Raw genomic sequence first — 19052 nt, 5'->3', positions numbered from 1 at the left:
CGAAAGAAATTCTTTTTCACAAAAAGCTGCATCTGAAGCGCTTCTAGTCAGGTGTTAACTGCCGTGTATTAGTACATGCATAGAGTATGTGCTCCGCACTGGATAATGTGTCTGTAAATGGTGAAAAAGTGAAATTCAATGGAGGCTCTGCTATGCTGCTAAGCCCTGTCATTGGCTGTCAGAGCACTAGAGGAGTAGATAGGGGTTTAAATGTTTCTGTCTGGTAGCTGCTAATCCCCCGACTTGGTTACCACTGCCAACAACCCCTGCTCCTAACAAAGAATCTACGCAGTCTTCACATAATTGAAGAGACAAATGGATAGTTATTGATAGTGTGCTAAATCATGTAAAATTAAGGTATAACTCGTATGATCATTATTCTAGTTAAATAACGGACACAAAAGGAAATGTGAATACAGGCTAAATGAAAGTACACGTCCAGAAACGAGAACAGCAAAAACTTTTAAACAATCTGTAGCTTTGAGGACGGAAAAATAAAAAAACTCCACCTTTCAGTCTTTTGAGATGGACTGGCACGTCACTCTTGATGCTCTTGCTGTCGTCCTCTGTTGACTCGCTGCGCACCAGAGTTGGGTCATTCTGGGCCAGCCAATCAGCCACTTTGCTCTCTGATGCCATCATAGCCGCTTGAAGTGTGCTCAAGTCCCTCCCTCCTGCGCCTCCACTTCCTGCTCCACTCTTCTTGGAGCGAGATCTGTGGTGGTCAGATGTTAACTTTGACACATGGTCTTTGATGGTGACCTTCCCTGGAGAAGTGCTGTCAAACTCTATGGTGAAGGAGGCATGACCTTGAGCTGTGGAGCAGACATCGCAGTTGTGTTACTGTGTCAGTCAGTGTCAGTCAATAATACTTATTACAAGAAGCTCTCTTAAAAAACACACAGATGTTTTCCAAATATAATAAAATTAGCTAATGGCTTTGGTTGAAGATTAGTTGCTTTTTTTGCACAGGACACAAGTGGCCAGAACATATTTCTCAAAACCAACTTCATGTGGCTAAAATGTGAACAGCACATACATAAATATACTAATCAAGACTAAAAGCAGTAGAGACTTACAATCTTTGCTCTATTACTACAAACAACAATAGTTTTAATCTGTCACAGACACAATAACCTTACCCTTAATTAAAATATAAATGACCAAAAATACACAACTAGTCACCTCTTTCTTTTTTTAAATAAATTGGAATAAATTAAACACATATTTGACCTGCAGCGCTGAGAATGTTATTGCCTTCTGTGTCCTTAGTGGGAATCTCATGGATGCCGTTATTGGCCATGTGACCCTCCTTGGTAGGGATCTCACAGTATCTGGAATCGTGGACGGGGGACGCATGTATACCGTCCTCTTTCGCCTTCTCCCCTCGACGTGCCTCTTTGCTCTCTGAATTTGAAAAAACACATAAAAACATTGGAAATGTTAATGATTCCAATGTTGATGTATGTGAGTGAGACTTATATTTATGGCAAAGCAACTTCAAAGAAGAAACTTTTTAATGTGGGAAATTGTGTGGATTTATGTGTCATCTCTAAACTTAGGAGTAGTCATACGAATATTTTGCTCAGTTTATCTTCTTCTATCCAAATCTTGAGCATGAAACATACATTAATCAGTTTAATAACAAAACATCCAAGTGTTGAAAAGCCACAGTGACAGATTCATTCTATGATTCAATATCAGAAGTTTGAAGTTAAAGGTCAACATAAGCCCTACATGGACAAATTCAGTTGTGGTCTGATCTTTAGCAAGTGGGTCTCATTTTTAAAATCAGAATTACTGTATCCTTCTTGGTGTAGAGGCAAACTACAAATACAATTTAGACATGCAAATATGAAGTACGGTCTGTGACTGTCTGTCTTTTTCACTGTCTCTCAGAGATATAGTCAGGACAACGTGTGCTCTGGTGCACTCACAATATGAAGTGCTTATTTTCTCATCTGTTCATATTAACAAACAGAGCCTCTGTGGGGTCTGAATATGATAAATGATGCTTTCAGAAATTAGAGAGGCCATCTGCTTCATGTTGGGAGCAAACGCAGGAACATATGGCAACTGGCACACGAGAAACAAGAAACAGAAACTGACTTTGCAGAATACAATAACAAGAGAAAGAATTGTGTGTAATATCTTATATGACTATGAAAATATGACTTAAGGACAAAGTACAATCTTCTCAGAAACCGAATCCCTAAATTAAAAAGCCTGTTTTCCACTTGGAGTCATCTTTGAAACGAGATCAGCGGATGCCAGCATAAGCTGCTCTGCAAATTTGGGAGGATTTACAACATGGATTTAAAAAGGGGGTGCAAATATGAGGTAGATTAAATATGTTGAATGAGGTTCAAGATGCAATGACTGAACAGAGAAAGCAATACCACGCAAAAAAGACTGACAAACAATTTTCAACTTTTATACATAGGGGCAGGACTTTGTTCACATTTCTCAGGGGGCTTTAAAATCCAACAACAACCCTGTACATGTACATAAACCATGATATGGTATTTCAATGTATTTGCTCCTTGCTTGAAATTATGAAGTGACTAAAGTTCCTGTATATTAGAGTTTCCCCTCATATGCCATCATAGGTTACATGGCTTGTCTGAGAAGCACCCATATGAATTTCTGTGAAAATGTATGAATGGGTTTAATGATGCTTGTGAAAACTACATGGAAAACTTCATAGTGTTAGTGTTTTTCATCACTGTCAACTACATAGAAAATGTAAAACTTGCAACAGGCACAAAGTTACAGATTAATGACACCACATGTGGACATTCAACAGTTACAAAATGGTCCGGCCTGACAAATGGTCAGATTGTAATATTCTTGAGAGCTTAATACTGTTAACTGAACACATAGTTCTCAAACGTGCCACAGGTAGTAAAGCAAATGCAATGTAAGTAGATGTGTGACTAACAAGTTGATTAAAACTGAAAGATCTTTCCCAGCTCCATTGACTGAAATATATGGAATTGAGAGTGATACTTACCGGGGAATTAGAGAGTGGTTAACTTATGATCGCTGCAGTGTAGAGTGGGAGAGGGGTCTGTTTGAACAATGAGTGGAGGAGTGTGTTTGTGTGTTGGGAGGACTGGAGGGGAGATATATGCAATGGCGTAACCCAATCAGCCAGTGACAATACACAGGGGGAGGGGTGTAGGGAGCTCTGACAACACAGCCTGTTCAGTGGGAAGGAGAAAGACACACATCTAACTTTACTGACACACACAGAAAACACATAACCAAACAAACAAAATCACTTCCTCTCTTTCTTTTTTTCACTTCCTCTTCTCTGCTGAAACTGATTCTAACAGTTTATTAGAACAGATGTAGAAGCTGTGCTCAAACTATTTCAAAAACATGTAGGCTGATCGGAACCTGTTCTAATGATGAGGTCCATTTAAGCTTATATACAGTCTATGCATTTAACCTACATAAATACACGAGTGCAACACCTCCTGGAGCATGCTGCTTCACAAAACAAATCCAACATCACTACATCCATTCTGCACTTCGGGCCAAAGCCAAAGTCAAAAAGGCAAAATGCCACTCACCCTCTTCCATGACTGAGGTTGCCAATCCCATCCGATTTTTTGGAAAGGTTTTCTATCACCCTGCCACGCTTGCACAGATTTACTCCAAAATCAGTCCTTTCTAATTTCACTCTAGCTGATAAAAAATGCTTAGCTTAAATCATTAGAAAAATCTGCATCAAACAAACAGATAGAGTTCCTAAATGTTAAAAGAGCTGATACAGACAGTCTCCAGTGAAGACAATGCCAAAGTATCCACCCAGATGTGATGAGAGATTTGCGAGTGCTTCTGTCTGCTGCAGTGTTTGATTAACCTCCCCCACTCCTTCTGACCACACTGGTCCACACTAGATGAGCCTGGCACAGACTGAGTTTGTATCACTGAGCTGTTTTACTATTGGTGTAGCCTCTAATCTTGTTCCTCTGACAGGGACCCCCCCCACCATAGTCCAATGGTCACCATACATACACATACTGCATGCAAACGGACACAAATTCCAGCTCTGAAAATCCTTTGCGTGCACTTGGATGTTACACGTACATGTTCTGGATTGTTGCGATTTTTAACCCAATAACATTTAACTTTCGAGTCAATGTGCAGTCCAATTTGAAGGTGGTGATATTTAGCAAATATAGAGGCATCATATAACATTTATAATGTTTTAAGAATATGATAATATGGACTTCAAACCATTTAAATCATTGTTGCCCTTGTGTTTTCTACTCTATGTGAGTACTATTGTGATGAGGAGATGATGTGTGTGACAGAAATTTAAAAATGAAATGCATCCTACCTGAAATGGCACCGTCAGGCTTTTTGATGGATGACTTGCTGTCTTGTTTGAAGGAGTTCTCGTCATCCGCATCCCCATCCCCCCACCAAGATGGCTGGCCGTACAGAGGGGTTCCACGAGGAAGAGCTGCGATGTCCCCTGAGACAGATGCACACATGCAGACACAGTTTAACAAAGCCCAGCAGAGTAGGACACATTTCATTGTAGCTTTGACTGGGGCCTGTCATGTTTGTTATGTACTTTACACACTCTGGTACTGTTCATTGTGTCATGGTGCCACAAAGTGAACACAGCTGCTCTTTGCGTATGGGTTTGTCGGGACTTGCACCATTGACATATTTTCAGAAGTTTAGCAAAAAAGATGGGCACACACACATGTGCATGCTCTCTTTATGATACTCTTCCTCTATCTCTCCCACAGACACACGTGCTTTGAATGGAAGAGGGACTTTCCGTTTGCCTGACTGTCCCTGTTTGAGTTCAAGTTGACAGGGGACAAGCATCCTGTGGCAGATTTGGACCAGCACAGTAGAAAAGTGACAGGAAACATAACTAAGAGAAAGGGGAAAGACACGCCACAAATAATTCCAGTCGGATTTGAACCAGTGATGTTGCTTCTTAGACCACTGTGCCAGAGTACATCTCATCCTGTGTTAATTACTCTCCTCTCCCTTTACTTTCTTTAAGTACCCCTTATCCTGAGATGTGTAAACTTAATCACAGTGTATCCAGATAATTATAGATGCTATGTGCCAAATTGAGTGCAGTAACTGGGGGTACTCTATATAAAAGCTACAGGATGTATGTGCTCTGTGAGGTATAATATCTGGGTGAGGCCTGGTATTACAGTAATAATGCTGCAGGATTATATCCTCTAGAACCGCAGAGAGGTTGTCACTAAAAGCATGAGCAGTAGATGGGGTGACTTACAACACTGTACATGTATATTTGCTTTTTTTTTATCCATATGTGTGCGTGTCTGTGAATTGTACTCTATTTTAGGAGAAGTAGTGCTGGCATATGGGTTTGCATTATGCAGGCACTCTGACCCTGTTACTGCTAAATCTGTGCAATAACACAAGCCCCATGTGGCCTTGTTTCAACATCTGGAGATTACCCAGGACCCCTGCTAGCACCCTAGTTTGGTCAGAGATTATGAAGGACACCCTTAGACCTAAACCACATTCATGATATCAAAGAATGACTGTGTGATTTTGAGCTTGTTCACCCCCTACTGGTCTGAAATAAAACCCCACCACACTTTATTTCACAATATTCTGTCTGAAAATGTGTTTTCTTTGAGAGGAAATCCTCCCTGAAATCCATGAGCACAGATTGAAATCACAGTGTATATATTTAACTAGTATGTTTTTGTGTTTTTCAAATATGGACCATGAAATTGGATTAACACAATTGCGGAAGCATTTACAGAAGAGATAGAAATAATAAAAACCGTGAGACAAATACACATACACGTACAATTCATTAATTCACATTATATAAAAGACATTGCACAACAAAAATTCAGATTCGATAATATCATTACTGAGACAGGTTTTCATTTCCCCTTTGCTGTGTTTCTCACCTCCTGTCCTGTCCTCTGCTTTGTGACCGTCCACAGGTTTAGATGGTGGCTCTTTGGAGGACGTGACCCCGTCTGCTCCTCTGCTCTTCTCCGCTGGCCTCGGGGCGCCACCACTGGGGGACTTAAATGTTTTTGTTGGAGTCTTCATGGGAGACTTAGTGGTAGCGGTATTAGTGGTTTCACCATTGGATGGCTTCTTGCCGAGTTGGAGTCCACTTGTGAACTTTTCATGCTACAGGGAGATAAACAATACAACAATGGATATGATTTACAGGAGTATAAAAGAGCTGTGTATCATGGTGACCACTGATACACAACAGATTGTGTATGTGTGTGTGTGTCTGTTCTTGCCTTTAGAGCCTCCTCAGGCACAGTGAGCTCTCCTCTCACCACCGTGAACAGGTTGGTATGTGAGACAGGTTAAGGAAATACTGGTCACAAAAGCAGAATTATGACACACACACACACACACACACACACACACATTTAATAATTAACTATCGCAATCTGTAAAGTAAAAAAACACATTTCATACAGTAAAAGGATATCATATCCAAATCTCAGCTTGTCCTCCAACTTCAGAGTGATGTACATCTGCTCCTGGATGCGGACATCATTTACAAAGGTCTGCAGTGGCAAGAAAAGACAAGAAAAAAACAAGACTGTGATTCAAATCAACAATGACCAATAACCCAAACATAAAATAAACAATAAATCATCTATCATCTGTAAAACAGTAAAACTCTTTATTTCTAATAAGCTGCAATGCAACAAAAGACCTAAAGTAAGAAAGGAAGATAACAACAAAAAATGTGATTACCTTGAATAAGGAATTGCTTTAGTGAATAATTATTAAGCATTGTTGTTAGTTAGCTTTCTAGAGATCGAGTGGAAAAACCAACTCTTCATTTAGGATTTTCCTTTCGTGGTTATAAGTTATGTTACACCAGACAGTAAAATGAAACCTGCATGTTGTCAGTGAGAACATTTGAATTAGCTGATCCTGGTGTTTCTTTATAAGAAATCAATCTATGTAGCCAGCTCAGCTGTTATAGTAAAACATTACTGAGGCCAATCTCTTCCTAATTTCTGACTCAGCAGGAGAAAACTCCCTCTGAGTCCAACTAAAGATGCTGGACGGTTAATGACACAGCAGGAAGTGGCTCTGACTGTGGCTTCCTGTCTGACAGCTGGAGAGGATGTGAGGGCATTCTGCATGTTCCCAATCTGGTGGACTGTGGCTGACTGCTAAATCACCACATATGACTAACAGCAAGAGGGAACTGTGAATGTCTTTAAGTGAACTTCAATGTCAAAGACACACATGGAAGGTTCATGGATTTTTTGTGTGTGTTAAGATGTATCTGATCTCTTTGAACCTGCGTAATCAACCTCAGCTTCACTTCGAGATTTACCATATTTCCCCAAATACCTTTGAAACAGACCATACACTGTGTTTCTTCACACACAGTCATCATCTGGAAAGAAGTCAGAATATCCACACCATTTTTTTACAACTCTTTTAAAACCCAATGTTATTTGTTAGAAATATATCAGCTTTACTGAAGTGATTATAATCAGATTGTATTAATTATTTGAATAAAGTACATGTACTTCCCTGCATTCCTCATCTGCTGCTCATACAATGGATTCCTTCCTGCCAACTGCCCTGTTGTGTTTACACAATTTTGATTTAACTGTTGTCATGGCCTCTCTTCTAACATCTATTTAAGAATTGCAGCAGGTCTGAAAGTGTTTTTAGTTCAGACAGAGTGACCCTGTGGTCAAAATGTAAATCACAGACTATGCCCTGAAGTAGCTATTTACATAATTAGGTTTAGATTCAAATTGACCTTGGCTCTGATATAAATCTTCATTGACACAGAGATCGATTGGGTCATAGGTCCCATTGACCGCCAAAAATATGTTAACCTCTAACCCTTCTCAACCATCCTTATCTACATCTACTTTTACCTTGAATGTCTTTGGAGTTTTTGTCTTTTTTTAATCTCTTGATTTCTCGAATTCTCCATCAATCTTCCTCTAAACCTTTTTTTCTGTCCTCCAGCTGCTTAAACTCATTCTCTTATCTAAACCCATCCTTCATCCATCATCTGACCCCCCCTCCCCCCTCTCCTCTATTTGTCTGTCCTGTCTTAGTTCTGTTTTCCTTCTATCTTTGTACTCACCCCATTCAGGCTGCCAAGGTCTTTGACCTTGTGCTCATCAGTTCCACCCTCGTAGTTGATGACTGCATGCTGTTTATCCACACTGCGGGACTTTAAAGAAAAACACACGCATTAACCCAGTGTCGTGGACTTAATGTAATAAATGAGATCTGGTCATTAAGATCTGATGGCGTTGGTTCCGAATTTTTTAACATGCAGTGAAAAATGTAAGCTTTACTCTATTATTGTTGCTGATCTAATTCTAAATTTCTGTTTAGAATTAGCACACTGCCTTTTGAACACCTGAGCTGCAACAAGGAGAATCCTATGTTAAAAATGCAACCTTGTCCGTGAGTCTCAATGTTACTATGTATGATATTTGCTATGATATCAAGTTAAATCCTTGTCTGCAGTTATTTCAATGTCTCAGACTGCCCACATTTTACTGATACCCCCACATTCATGCACAGCTGAACACAGGCACACACAGATGCACACATAAATACACGTAAAGGAGAACAGTGGTGTAATGAGGGGCTGGAGGTGAATGTATTGATTTTCTAAGGTGTCCAGATATGAGCCCATCAGCTGTTTTGAGGATAAATTGCAAACGGTGTATTGTGGAATCTGGATTTGTGGAAAATACCTCTCATGTATCAATGTCATAGAACTTATGCATCAACACTGACTGGGGAAAAATTTGCTGTTGTCTCCAAATATATGTTAGAGCGCCCTTCAGATACAACAAGGAACCTTGTCCTGGTGTTGTTTGTTTTTGTTGTTTGCGTTAGCTATTTTAATTATTTCAGTGAATCAAGGATCTTTTTTTTTCTCATTTCTAAAAAAATAAGATATTTCTTAGTCAATAACTCGTTTCCTTTTTCAGCTACCCTTTTCTCTAATACTATCTAAATGATGAATGATCACTTTGTCTGAATCACAAACTGCACAACATTGGATTGAAAATTAAATGATTGAAACCAAAAAATATGTAATTTGTGTAGTTGGATCTAGTTAATTGTACTTGAACATTCCTGAGAGCTGAAGTCATAATTAGTCCTCGTATGAATCTTTCCCACAAACCAATCACTAACAAAAGAAGGTAACTGGATGGCACATTCATGCTGTAGTCAGTGAAGTGTCAAGATAATTCTAAATTAAAGCCAAAAGAAGCAAAGCTATAGTCGCCCTTTAAAAAGATTATGGTAGTGAGCTTAGGTGAGATCAAAAAAGATAGAAACCAACTGAGCTGCTTAGAACTTAGAACACAAACGTAGAGTGGCTCAACGTAGCTAAGAAATTACACAACACAACTAAAGTTTAAACTTGTTCATAACTTTGTTACTTTGTTGCCAAGAAATAAAGAAAGAGAGGGAAAAAGAAGAGGATGGGCAGGAAAAATAAGAAGAAATAGAGACAGGAAAACACAACACACGCACACACGCACACACACACAAACACACAAACACACAGACTTCAGACCAGTTGCAGCAAGTTGCAAAATCCTCAATGACTTATTATATCCAGTTAACTTCTACCCAGAGTAAAAATATAAATGATTCAAGCTGATATCATGGTAACTCTCTTCCTGTATTTACTTTGCCTTCCCTTTTCCAATACACAAAAAAGATGAATGTATTCCAGCCACAGTTTGTGAATAGTACAACTGTCAAAACTGTATGAGTATGAGATTGATGGCAAACCAAGCAGCGGGTATATTTAGCAAGATGTAACAAAAACAATGTAACACTGATCATTCTCAGCCATACATTCATTTGAAATTTGATTGTCTGCAAGTAAATGTTTGTGTTTAAAGCAGGATGACAAAAGCCCCTTGTACAGCCATGTGATGACACCATGGTACATTAACAAAGTCACATGGAGGACAACTGTAAGGAGCTGCTCAAAATGCACACGTTCACAACTCTACATGCTTCAGTAAATGGTCCTTATTACTGCTCTCTTGAAGTCCCCTCATGAAAGAACATGACTGTGAGAGGATGTAGGTCAACTGGAAAAATAACAACATATCCCCTGGGATTTACAAAACGTTCAAAAAGAGACAAACCCAAGGTATCAAAGGGCACAACCTCACTGTTTGAATCACATTACAGTGAAGTTTCATTAAAAAAAAAATCGAAATGTTTTTTCAGTTCTGTTGCAGACAAAACAAAATCTCACCACAAGAACAAATGAGACCACATTAAAAATGAGTCCTTCAACTTCTCAAAAAAAGGGAGAGATTGTGAGAAACAATAGAAACAAATATGAACAAATATCAATTACTTCTGAATGTTTTCTTGACTTTCAGACAGACACTGGAGCCAATAATACCTTCTCTCAAAATGTAAAGTCATAACAGAGGGTGCTGCAGTAATAGATGCACCCTCTACCCACAACTACAACTGACTCAGCCAGATAAGATCTAACTGAAGAGTTATCTGCCCCACTTTCTATTAATAGCGCAAGGACCAGAGGTACACATGAGCACAAACTGTGGTCTCTGGATTCAAGACACCACTTCAGTACACACAGTGACGCAAACCTGCAGACAAACATGAGGACATATAAGCATGCTCTGTAACGACAACACAACACAAGGGTTCCTTTGCAGTGTCCTCAGTCTAGCTCAGTAAATAGATCAGAGAGAGGTCAACAGTGTTTTTATTTGACGGAGAGGAATCTAAATGAGAGTCAGGCTCTGTGTGTTATAAGTTATCATATTATCTTAATACATCTTCATGTTTAACTGACTAAGACTCAGGATGCATGAGACGAGATATTTTTCTTTGAATAGCCAGGGAAGGAGAGCAATTTCTCAAAGTGAAAACATATTTTGTCTGTTCTGCTTTACTGAGACTGATGAGGCTGCTGTCAGTGGAGAAATTGGTGTGTAACGTGCTCTCACCTGCAGCATGAGCTCACAGTCATCCCGCCCGACAAAAATCATTTCCCGTGGGAGTCGGTGGCGAGTGCCCCCGCTGCTCACCAGGAACCAGGAGGTCACACTCATCTCTGCAACCTGCTGCTGCCTCTGGTACACACCTACTGGGACAAGAGCAAATACACAGATGCATTTTCTGAGTCTTATTATCGTATCATTTCAGTACGTCAAGTTAAATCCTTAAATTTCTGAAATAGTTCTGAAAGTGAAGTTGTATCTCAGAATGGAGGCAAATTTGAATAATTACTAAATATATTTGTTACATACACTCAAAATGAATTGGGTATATTTTGGTGAGTTGTATTACCCACCTCTGGGCCAGGTAGCTCACTGCTGATAGACCACTGACAGCACAACACCGCTAGGCCATCCTGAGAAGAGAAGAAACAGGGAGCTTTTAGTTTCTTTCTTTTCCTTTTTCAGCTCATACTCAAACATGCAGGCAAACACATACAACCACTTTGCATCATGATATACTAAACAGTGATGTATGACAGAACATATGAAAAGCTAGCCTACATAATCATATGCAAATTGTAAACAAAGTACTGGAGATACATTGACGCAAAAAACTCCATCTTGCTTCATTTTGTTTTGCAGCGAGGGGGAATCAGATCGAGTGGGCGGTCTTGCAATGCGATGCCTCATGGTCTGCACCCGAAAATGAACACTGAGCCAGCCAGTGAGATGCCTCCTGCCTCTCTCTCTCTCTCTCTCTCTCTCTCTCTCTCTCTCTCCCTCTCTCTCCCTGCCTGCCCTGATCATTGCCAGATGTTAGAGGAGGAAGTGATGTAGGAATGTTGGCCGGCCTCACCAGCAGGACATTTATGTTCCCTCCTGCCTCCCTCCTCCCCTTGCTCTCCCTCAGATGAGCTGGAAAGGAGGTCAGAGCCAGCCCTGGAAGAACGACATTCAGTAGAACTAACATTCAGCCGACATGTTATCTGTGTGCAGGGCTCCTGCAGGGTTACCAAGTTTAATATAAGACTTTTCAGGAGCTTTTAAAGACCATATTGAATTAAATTTAAGACATACATCAAGTACGACAGAAATGAAGGGAATATCAGAGTCCCTAAATTATTTAAATTCCCCATAATTAAAGTTCAAGTGAAGTAGCCTGGTAGAGAATGACCCTTCAAGATACATCAGAGATCTTGCAGACTACAGAGACTATAAGTATCCAAGTGTATTGTGATCAATTCTGACTATGCGAGTCGCTGTGTTTAGGACCTGATGCATAATAATCTGATATATTTAAGAATTTTTAAGGCCTACAATTGAGATTATTACATTTTTCAAGAAAGACTTTTTATAACCCTGCAGAAACCCTGTGTAAGGCTGTTTTATAACTGACTGGCTACTTAGCATGTTAGCAGTTTGGTTTAATGGCCGATGAGAGTGCCTTGGTCTGAATGAGCAGATGCATGCAAAATTTTGAAACCATAAACTTTTCCATAAGTAAATCTTCTTCCTTGATGACAATTAGCCTGTTGTCTGTTTTGAAATGTTTAAACCAAGGTTTAGACAGTTTTAATGCTTAATGCATAATGATTTATTTCAAGATTAAACATAGCTTTCAAAGGGAGGTTTTTATGGTAATTTCATGTGGCATTAAATAACAGGAGCTACGTCGTGTGTAAAAAGTGCCAAGAAAAGCCCATCAGAGAGGGAATTACAGATTATTGAGCTAAGCTCCAGCTCACTTGACCTCATAAGTACTTCGTATACCAACTCAATAATCCCCTGGGTAACATTTTAATCAACTGCACACCTCTGATGGTTCTTTGCACGACGTTGTTGGGAACGTGACTGTATAAACAGTTGTCTCTCATGTCAAATGAATCAGCTTTTCATTCCAATAACACTTTGATGGGATGTGTGACGTCTTCAATGAAGACATTTTAGGCAGCTGAAAAGTACTGTGATATAAGTATTAAGTGATCTGTTGCAACATGCAGTCACAGGTACGTCTTTCCTTGAAATATATTTTTGTCATTTTTGCTCTACTGTGAAGAGCATAATGAAATGTGTGGGCTAAGAGAGAAAAGGAATACCTGGGAAAATGTCATTAAAAAGTAATGAGTAAGACTTTTCTTACTCATGAAAAAAGACCATGTAATACATTAAATTATAGTAACAAAGGACTCAAACATCACCTATTTACCAAAATTCAAACAGTTATGATCATCCTCTGCTTTGTCATCATTAATATGAACATGACCACATGACCCATCATATTCTCTATATAGAATATTATAGAATATATATATAGAACTAATACTGTGTTTGGATGCTACACTGAACCACTTACTTTGCATGCTTGCATCAGAGAAAGCAGAACAACAGCACTATAATTATCTGTGGTCGCTCCTCCTCATTGTAACCAAACCATCAGAGAGCCTGCCGTCTCAATAACCACTGCACACTCACTGCACACTGCAAGGTTAATGAGAATGTGGTTGAGGAGCCTGACTACGATGCATACCAGCCTGTGTGGTGCCATCCAAAGAACCTTCTCGCTATAACACATGAAAGCAATGGCACAGCTGGAGGAATGCAGTGGTTAGTCTAACAGAGGAGGGGAAGCTGAGAAGGTAATAATGTCTGCTTTACATGTGTTCATTGAAGCCCTCGTGTTTAAAACTGAGATAACCTAAATTATTCAAAAAAACATATTTTCTCATTTAAAATAAGCGATGTCCATACAGATAGTTAGGGATAGATATGGACATATCTCTCTCTCTCCCTATCTCTGACTTACAAGAGAGGTGTATTACTGAAAACGTACAAATTACAAAGATCAACGGCGAAAAATTTTTTTTAATGTTTTTTCTCCTGAATGGCTAATGTAAAATAGTCTTGAATACTTGTGTTATGAGAAATCCTTATAAATACTGGTTATAGACATTTTCTGTGTTTCCTAGTGAAAACAAACGAAGAGTCCTGGTTCCCACTCATCTCCATTCAGCAGCATTCTAGCTACCTCATGGTTTTGGCAGGAATTCCCACACCCTGAACTTCACTTATACTAACTTCCACACACTCACACACATACACACAGAATAAAGGAGTGAAAGGGCCGGATTATTCCAAGATGACTGTGAATTCTTTGTATGGGGGAGAGGGAAAGGACAGGAAGCGTGCACAGCCCTTTCTATGGTAGACATTTATGTTTGAATCCAAATCAACCAAGTAGTTAAATTGAAATTGTCGACTGAAAAACCACACATCATCTGCAGTAAGGGTGTTTGCTCAGGGAAACACTAACAAAGGGGACAGATTTGAAGCACATGTAAAAATTGCCATTATTTAATTAGATTTTCAAAAATTAAAAATATGTAGGGTTATAATAAAGCAGTATTTTGGATCAGCAGTGACTAATTGCTTTAACAGCCATGCTTCTGCTCTCCAGCAAAATGTGACTTAAGCAGTCATCTGTTTTTTCAACAGTTCAAATCTCTTCCCGCCATGATGAGCCAGCCACTTACAAATATAAGCTGAGGGGATTCAGGAAGTTAGGTCAGTGAGCACCAGTTAATTCTGTGTCATCAGCTCATGTGTTTCTTTGCACATGGCTGCGGCTCTCCACGTAGCATCTGGCTCCAGTGAGTGTCCCGGGATGATGCAACAGCTTGGTAACCATCAGCACTACTCATCTGATCTTTCTCTCTAACCTCCCAGACCATTATACAGCACCATCATAACCCTGATAGCTGACTCACGCCACATCACACATACACACACACACTGACAGCTGCTATGTGTAGCCTCCACACACACATTTACCCACATACTAAGCAAACAAGAGCGAGATAGACGATGAGAGAGTAAAAGACTGACAGACAGGGAGACAACTCATACTCCCGCAACATACATTTCCGCTTGGTCTTATGATGAGAGCCAAACTTAGCCCTAGTAAGGGTGTGGTTGTCTGCCTACATTGTAAAAATGGAGCTTAATCTCAGTGCAGCTACATTAAAACATATCACAGCAACAATTCATGGTAATTCTATAGAACTCACATGTTTGGCACTCCCTATGTGCATTTATTTAATGGAGAAACAGAAGTGAACACAATAACTACATTGTCAGTTAGATAAAGTACAATAGTGATGAAAGAAAAGCTTGCAGGCACTCACTGTTATCAGTGTTCATGTCTGGTTGTTGCTTCCCAGGAGAAATCCTCCAGTAGACATAAGATGATGCACTTCGTGTTTACAGCTAAACCTGATTGTTCTGATATAAATAGCACTCAGTGGATAGAGTAGCTTGAGCAGTGATAGCCCTCCCTGGCTGAGCAGACAAAGAAAAGAGCAGAGACGACTTAGTAGCAAAGATAATGCCTAACATAATAAAAAATATAATTCTTAAGATTAGAGAGATTCTCAGCTGTTTATGTTTTGGATAAAATTTAAATTTAAAGTTAAAATGTATTTATAAAACAGTTCAAGCCACAATCAAATGTCTTTGTCATGAGAGTTCGATAAAGACATCTTAGGAATCATTGCCATTGGCTTTGTTTTGAATATAGCCAAAATATAGATGTCGCCGTCGACCCCCAAAAATCAACATCAGTCAGGATCCACTCTCAAAACACTTTGTGTAAGACCTGGAGTTCTGGTTCTAACAATAAAGCTGTAATCAATATTGTAGCTTTGCAACAAGGGAATAAGGTAACAAAGAGGGTATGTGATGGTAGACAACACCTTGGAGGTATATGAAAGCCAATAACAGGAAAGCACATTGAAGCAGCCCATTCTCTTGAAAGTGCTGGTGCAAGGTCAGGTAGGTCTTTCAAAGTCTATAAGTAATAGACAAGGGAGGATGAAGTGGTCTAGCTACCCCAGAGGTGCTTTGGGAGCAAAGAAGCCTACAGACCCTGAGGGGTGTAAAGGAAAAAAAGCAGACAACAGATTCAGGGTGAGACGACCATATACCCTCTGGACAGACAAACGGACAGACAGGCAAAGGCTTGTCTAGTCCCCAATGGTTAATTCTACTGTAGATTTAGACATAAAAGAGGAGAAGAGGAGGTATACAATCTATTGCTGTAACGATATACCAGCCACTTATAACAGGCTGAACTAGAATGGCCCTCAGCTGAGTGTATATCTCCACCAAGGCCCAACAGTCCCCTTGTGAAACCACATTTAAATCTGCTTGATCTGGATTTTTATTTGGATCTGCTAGAAATTGCACACACTCATAGATGATCCATTTAATATTTTATTTTATGCTGACAAACACAGAAACAGACAGGGGCAGAAAGATAACCTCCTTGGCATAAATAATCAATATTATGTAGGTTGTAGGAGCTATTCTTTGTTACACTTTTGGCTCTAAATGTTTTATTCTTTTTCAATTGATGTACTATTCTAAAAAGTGATTCTGTTTGCATTTGTGATGCTTATATCACACTTGTATGTTATTTTACCCAACAAATGAATTTATCAAGGGCTGCCAGTCAATCACGTAACTTCTGTTTGACAGCAGTTTAATAATACAGTATTTTGGAAATGGTCTGGGTGCACAAAGGAGCAAGCTCCAGGGATGTCAGTCTGAAAATGTTTGATTCCTTTTGACATTTGAATCAAGTTGGCCTACTTTACCTCTACTCAGCCAACAAAGAACAAATATATTCTGCTGAAGGGAACTCCTTTGACTTTGTATTTTCGAAACAACCAGTTTGCTTTGCCCAACCACTCAAACCTGGAATGACTGTTATCATGGTAATTTGTCAGAGAAACCCTCAACAATGGCTGTGGACAGATATCTTTGATAAGTATGTCTGTACTTTCAGTTTGTCATCATAAAGGCTGAATGTAGTGGGTATCGTAACCAAGCATGCTCCAGCCTCCTCTCACTGAAAGGATGCAGAAAGTTTTGACATATACACATAAGCTGTTTTCAGACATGTAACATTACCTGAAGCCTGCCTTTCCCAAACACACATTCACAAACATGCTACACTAACGCATTCAACACATCAGAACATTTTCTGAAACATTCAGGTGACGAATGGCTTCTGGGTAGAGCATGGACATAACTCAGGATTCCACTGCAGAAGTTACAAGTTTTTACATCTGCATCAGTGTTGTCGTTATCGCCTAAAGCTCTTGCTTTCCAAGTTGACATCTTAGCCTCAGTCTTCTACGTGCATGGCACCTCTTTTTCCTCCCGAAATATTTGTATTCTTCCAGTTTTGCGTCCATCACATGTTAGAAACATTGCTCATGAACAACAGCATAGCAATGAGTATCAAATGGAAAATACATTTCATGACAATTTAATGAGTCATGATTTCCACACTATGCTTTTGTAAATCTAAATCCAGTAAATTAAAAAAAGAACTTACACATTTTTAATAAAAATTTCATTAAGAGAAGAACATTTGTGCTATTGAATGACACAATTAAAGAGTTCATAATTTAAGCAACCAGATAAAGACTATACACCAACATTAATCTCTTTATGACAGGACTATAGCACCATGCAGGGGATAATAAATCATTATGGTGTCAGCATAAAACTTCAAGTCTGCAGAAACCTGAGTGTGTATGTGTATGTCTGGCTTTATGTGTGTTAATGTGGTTTATATGGGACATGCAGCATGTGGGTGAAAAAAAAACTGCTCCGTGCAGCGGAAAAGACCATATGGTGCTGAAAAGCAGCCGCTCACATCACATGAGCAGTTGGTGAGAGGAACAAACAAGCAAACACCTCCATTTAGCCAGCATCCGTCCGGCCTGCTTCATTGTTATTACCATACACAACCTAGCACACCCATGACCTTAAGAAATAAACCCACCACATGCTCAGTGACCCTTGCGTTTTCACATGATCTATAGACCTTCATAGGGAAAGTTAGATTTCATGGATGTTGAGAACTGTAAAGCATTAAAGTAAAAAAACAGTCTGCCCTTCCACACTATGAAACAGCATTGATTTTGTCAGCGTATAGGAATAATTCTTTAGTCATGTGAGCGTGGTGGACATTTTTCAGATAATATTCAGAGGTACGCTAGTTTTCTCAACAGGACATGGCAGCAGAGTATAAATAAAAGTGCTAAACTGAAAATTCAACATCGAAATGTTGGAACACGAAATAACATATTATAACAGTGGGCCAATTTTAGTCTTCTACAAAAAATATTTTTAACTGGGTTAATATAGTTACTCCTCACTAAAGTCGTCAATAAGACTGAATAAATCAACTACTGAAGCCAAAGTATGCTCTGTCTGGTCAGTGGTCTTGTGGCCCTGTGTGGCCCCTGCTGAGCAGATAATGACTGACCCGTGGCTCTTTTCACAGGAATATTAGTGTTTAGCCAACCCTGCCACGTTGATGATGGCACCAACATTTAAGCTGCCCACAGCAATAACCTCTGCAGCAGACAAAAATAGTGAACACTCTCACCCTGAAATCCACACTGGCACTTAGGACGAGGGAAAAAAACATCAACGTTAGCATAACAGGACAATCAGAGGGGAGACAGGAGAGATAGGAATGGAAACTGCCAAAATACAAGATCAATATCTGCAATGGAAAGAAGCACAAAATACCGGAAACTCACAGGGGAATATGTTACACCCCAAAACAGATGTGAGGTTCATTTTGTTTTATTTCTCATTTTCAGAAGTTAATTTGAAAGAAAATAAAGTCAGACACACCCTTGATGTTCCATAACAAGAATAAAGCTGATGGTTACATCGTTTTTCTCGTTTTCTGCTCTGCTTGACCATCTTTCCATTTAATCACAGACTTCACCTCCCTTGTTTTTCTCTCTGACTGCACACAAGCAGGAGCTTCATAAGGGAGAGATATATATGTGACTCTCATAAACCTTTTAACATTTCTACTCTCACAGAAGTGAGATTCACAGCTATAAACACTTTTAAAGACAGCTTTAATAGAATACAGTATATTAGGATATTAAGTTTCAGGCTGGGTTGTTGTTTTCAGTCACAAATAATAGTGCCTGACCACTGAAGTAAAATGACCTC

General features: G+C 39.4%; 1 protein-coding gene across 7 annotated transcripts in view; it reads right to left on the bottom strand.

The window, feature by feature from the left end:
- cep170aa (centrosomal protein 170Aa) overlaps nt 1-19052 on the bottom strand; it is a 35056-nt gene that overhangs the window by 13883 nt on the left and 2121 nt on the right. For 4 of the 7 annotated variants that reach the window (XM_069538651.1, XM_020091421.2, XM_020091403.2 and 1 more), the window contains exons 2-10: nt 11360-11419; nt 11013-11149; nt 8126-8215; nt 6485-6563; nt 6288-6346; nt 5937-6168; nt 4352-4489; nt 1234-1407; nt 510-815 (exon numbers count right to left, since the gene is read on the bottom strand). In XM_069538651.1, the coding sequence (XP_069394752.1) occupies nt 510-815; nt 1234-1407; nt 4352-4489; nt 5937-6168; nt 6288-6346; nt 6485-6563; nt 8126-8215; nt 11013-11117 (1183 nt within the window). In that variant the 5' untranslated portion in view covers nt 11118-11149; nt 11360-11419. Of the gene's footprint in view, nt 1-509; nt 816-1233; nt 1408-3013; nt 3154-3578; nt 3730-4351; nt 4490-5936; nt 6169-6287; nt 6347-6484; nt 6564-8125; nt 8216-11012; nt 11150-11359; nt 11420-15187; nt 15338-19052 lie in introns of those variants that run through there. The other 3 variants (XM_069538652.1, XM_069538654.1, XM_020091436.2) reach the window with 3 other exon arrangements.

Source organism: Paralichthys olivaceus, chromosome 14 (assembly GCF_024713975.1).
Source record: "Paralichthys olivaceus isolate ysfri-2021 chromosome 14, ASM2471397v2, whole genome shotgun sequence".
NCBI classification, from domain to species: Eukaryota; Metazoa; Chordata; class Actinopteri; order Pleuronectiformes; family Paralichthyidae; genus Paralichthys; species Paralichthys olivaceus.
Note: the sequence above shows the minus strand (reverse complement) of the source record. Positions and strands in the feature narration are given on the sequence as shown.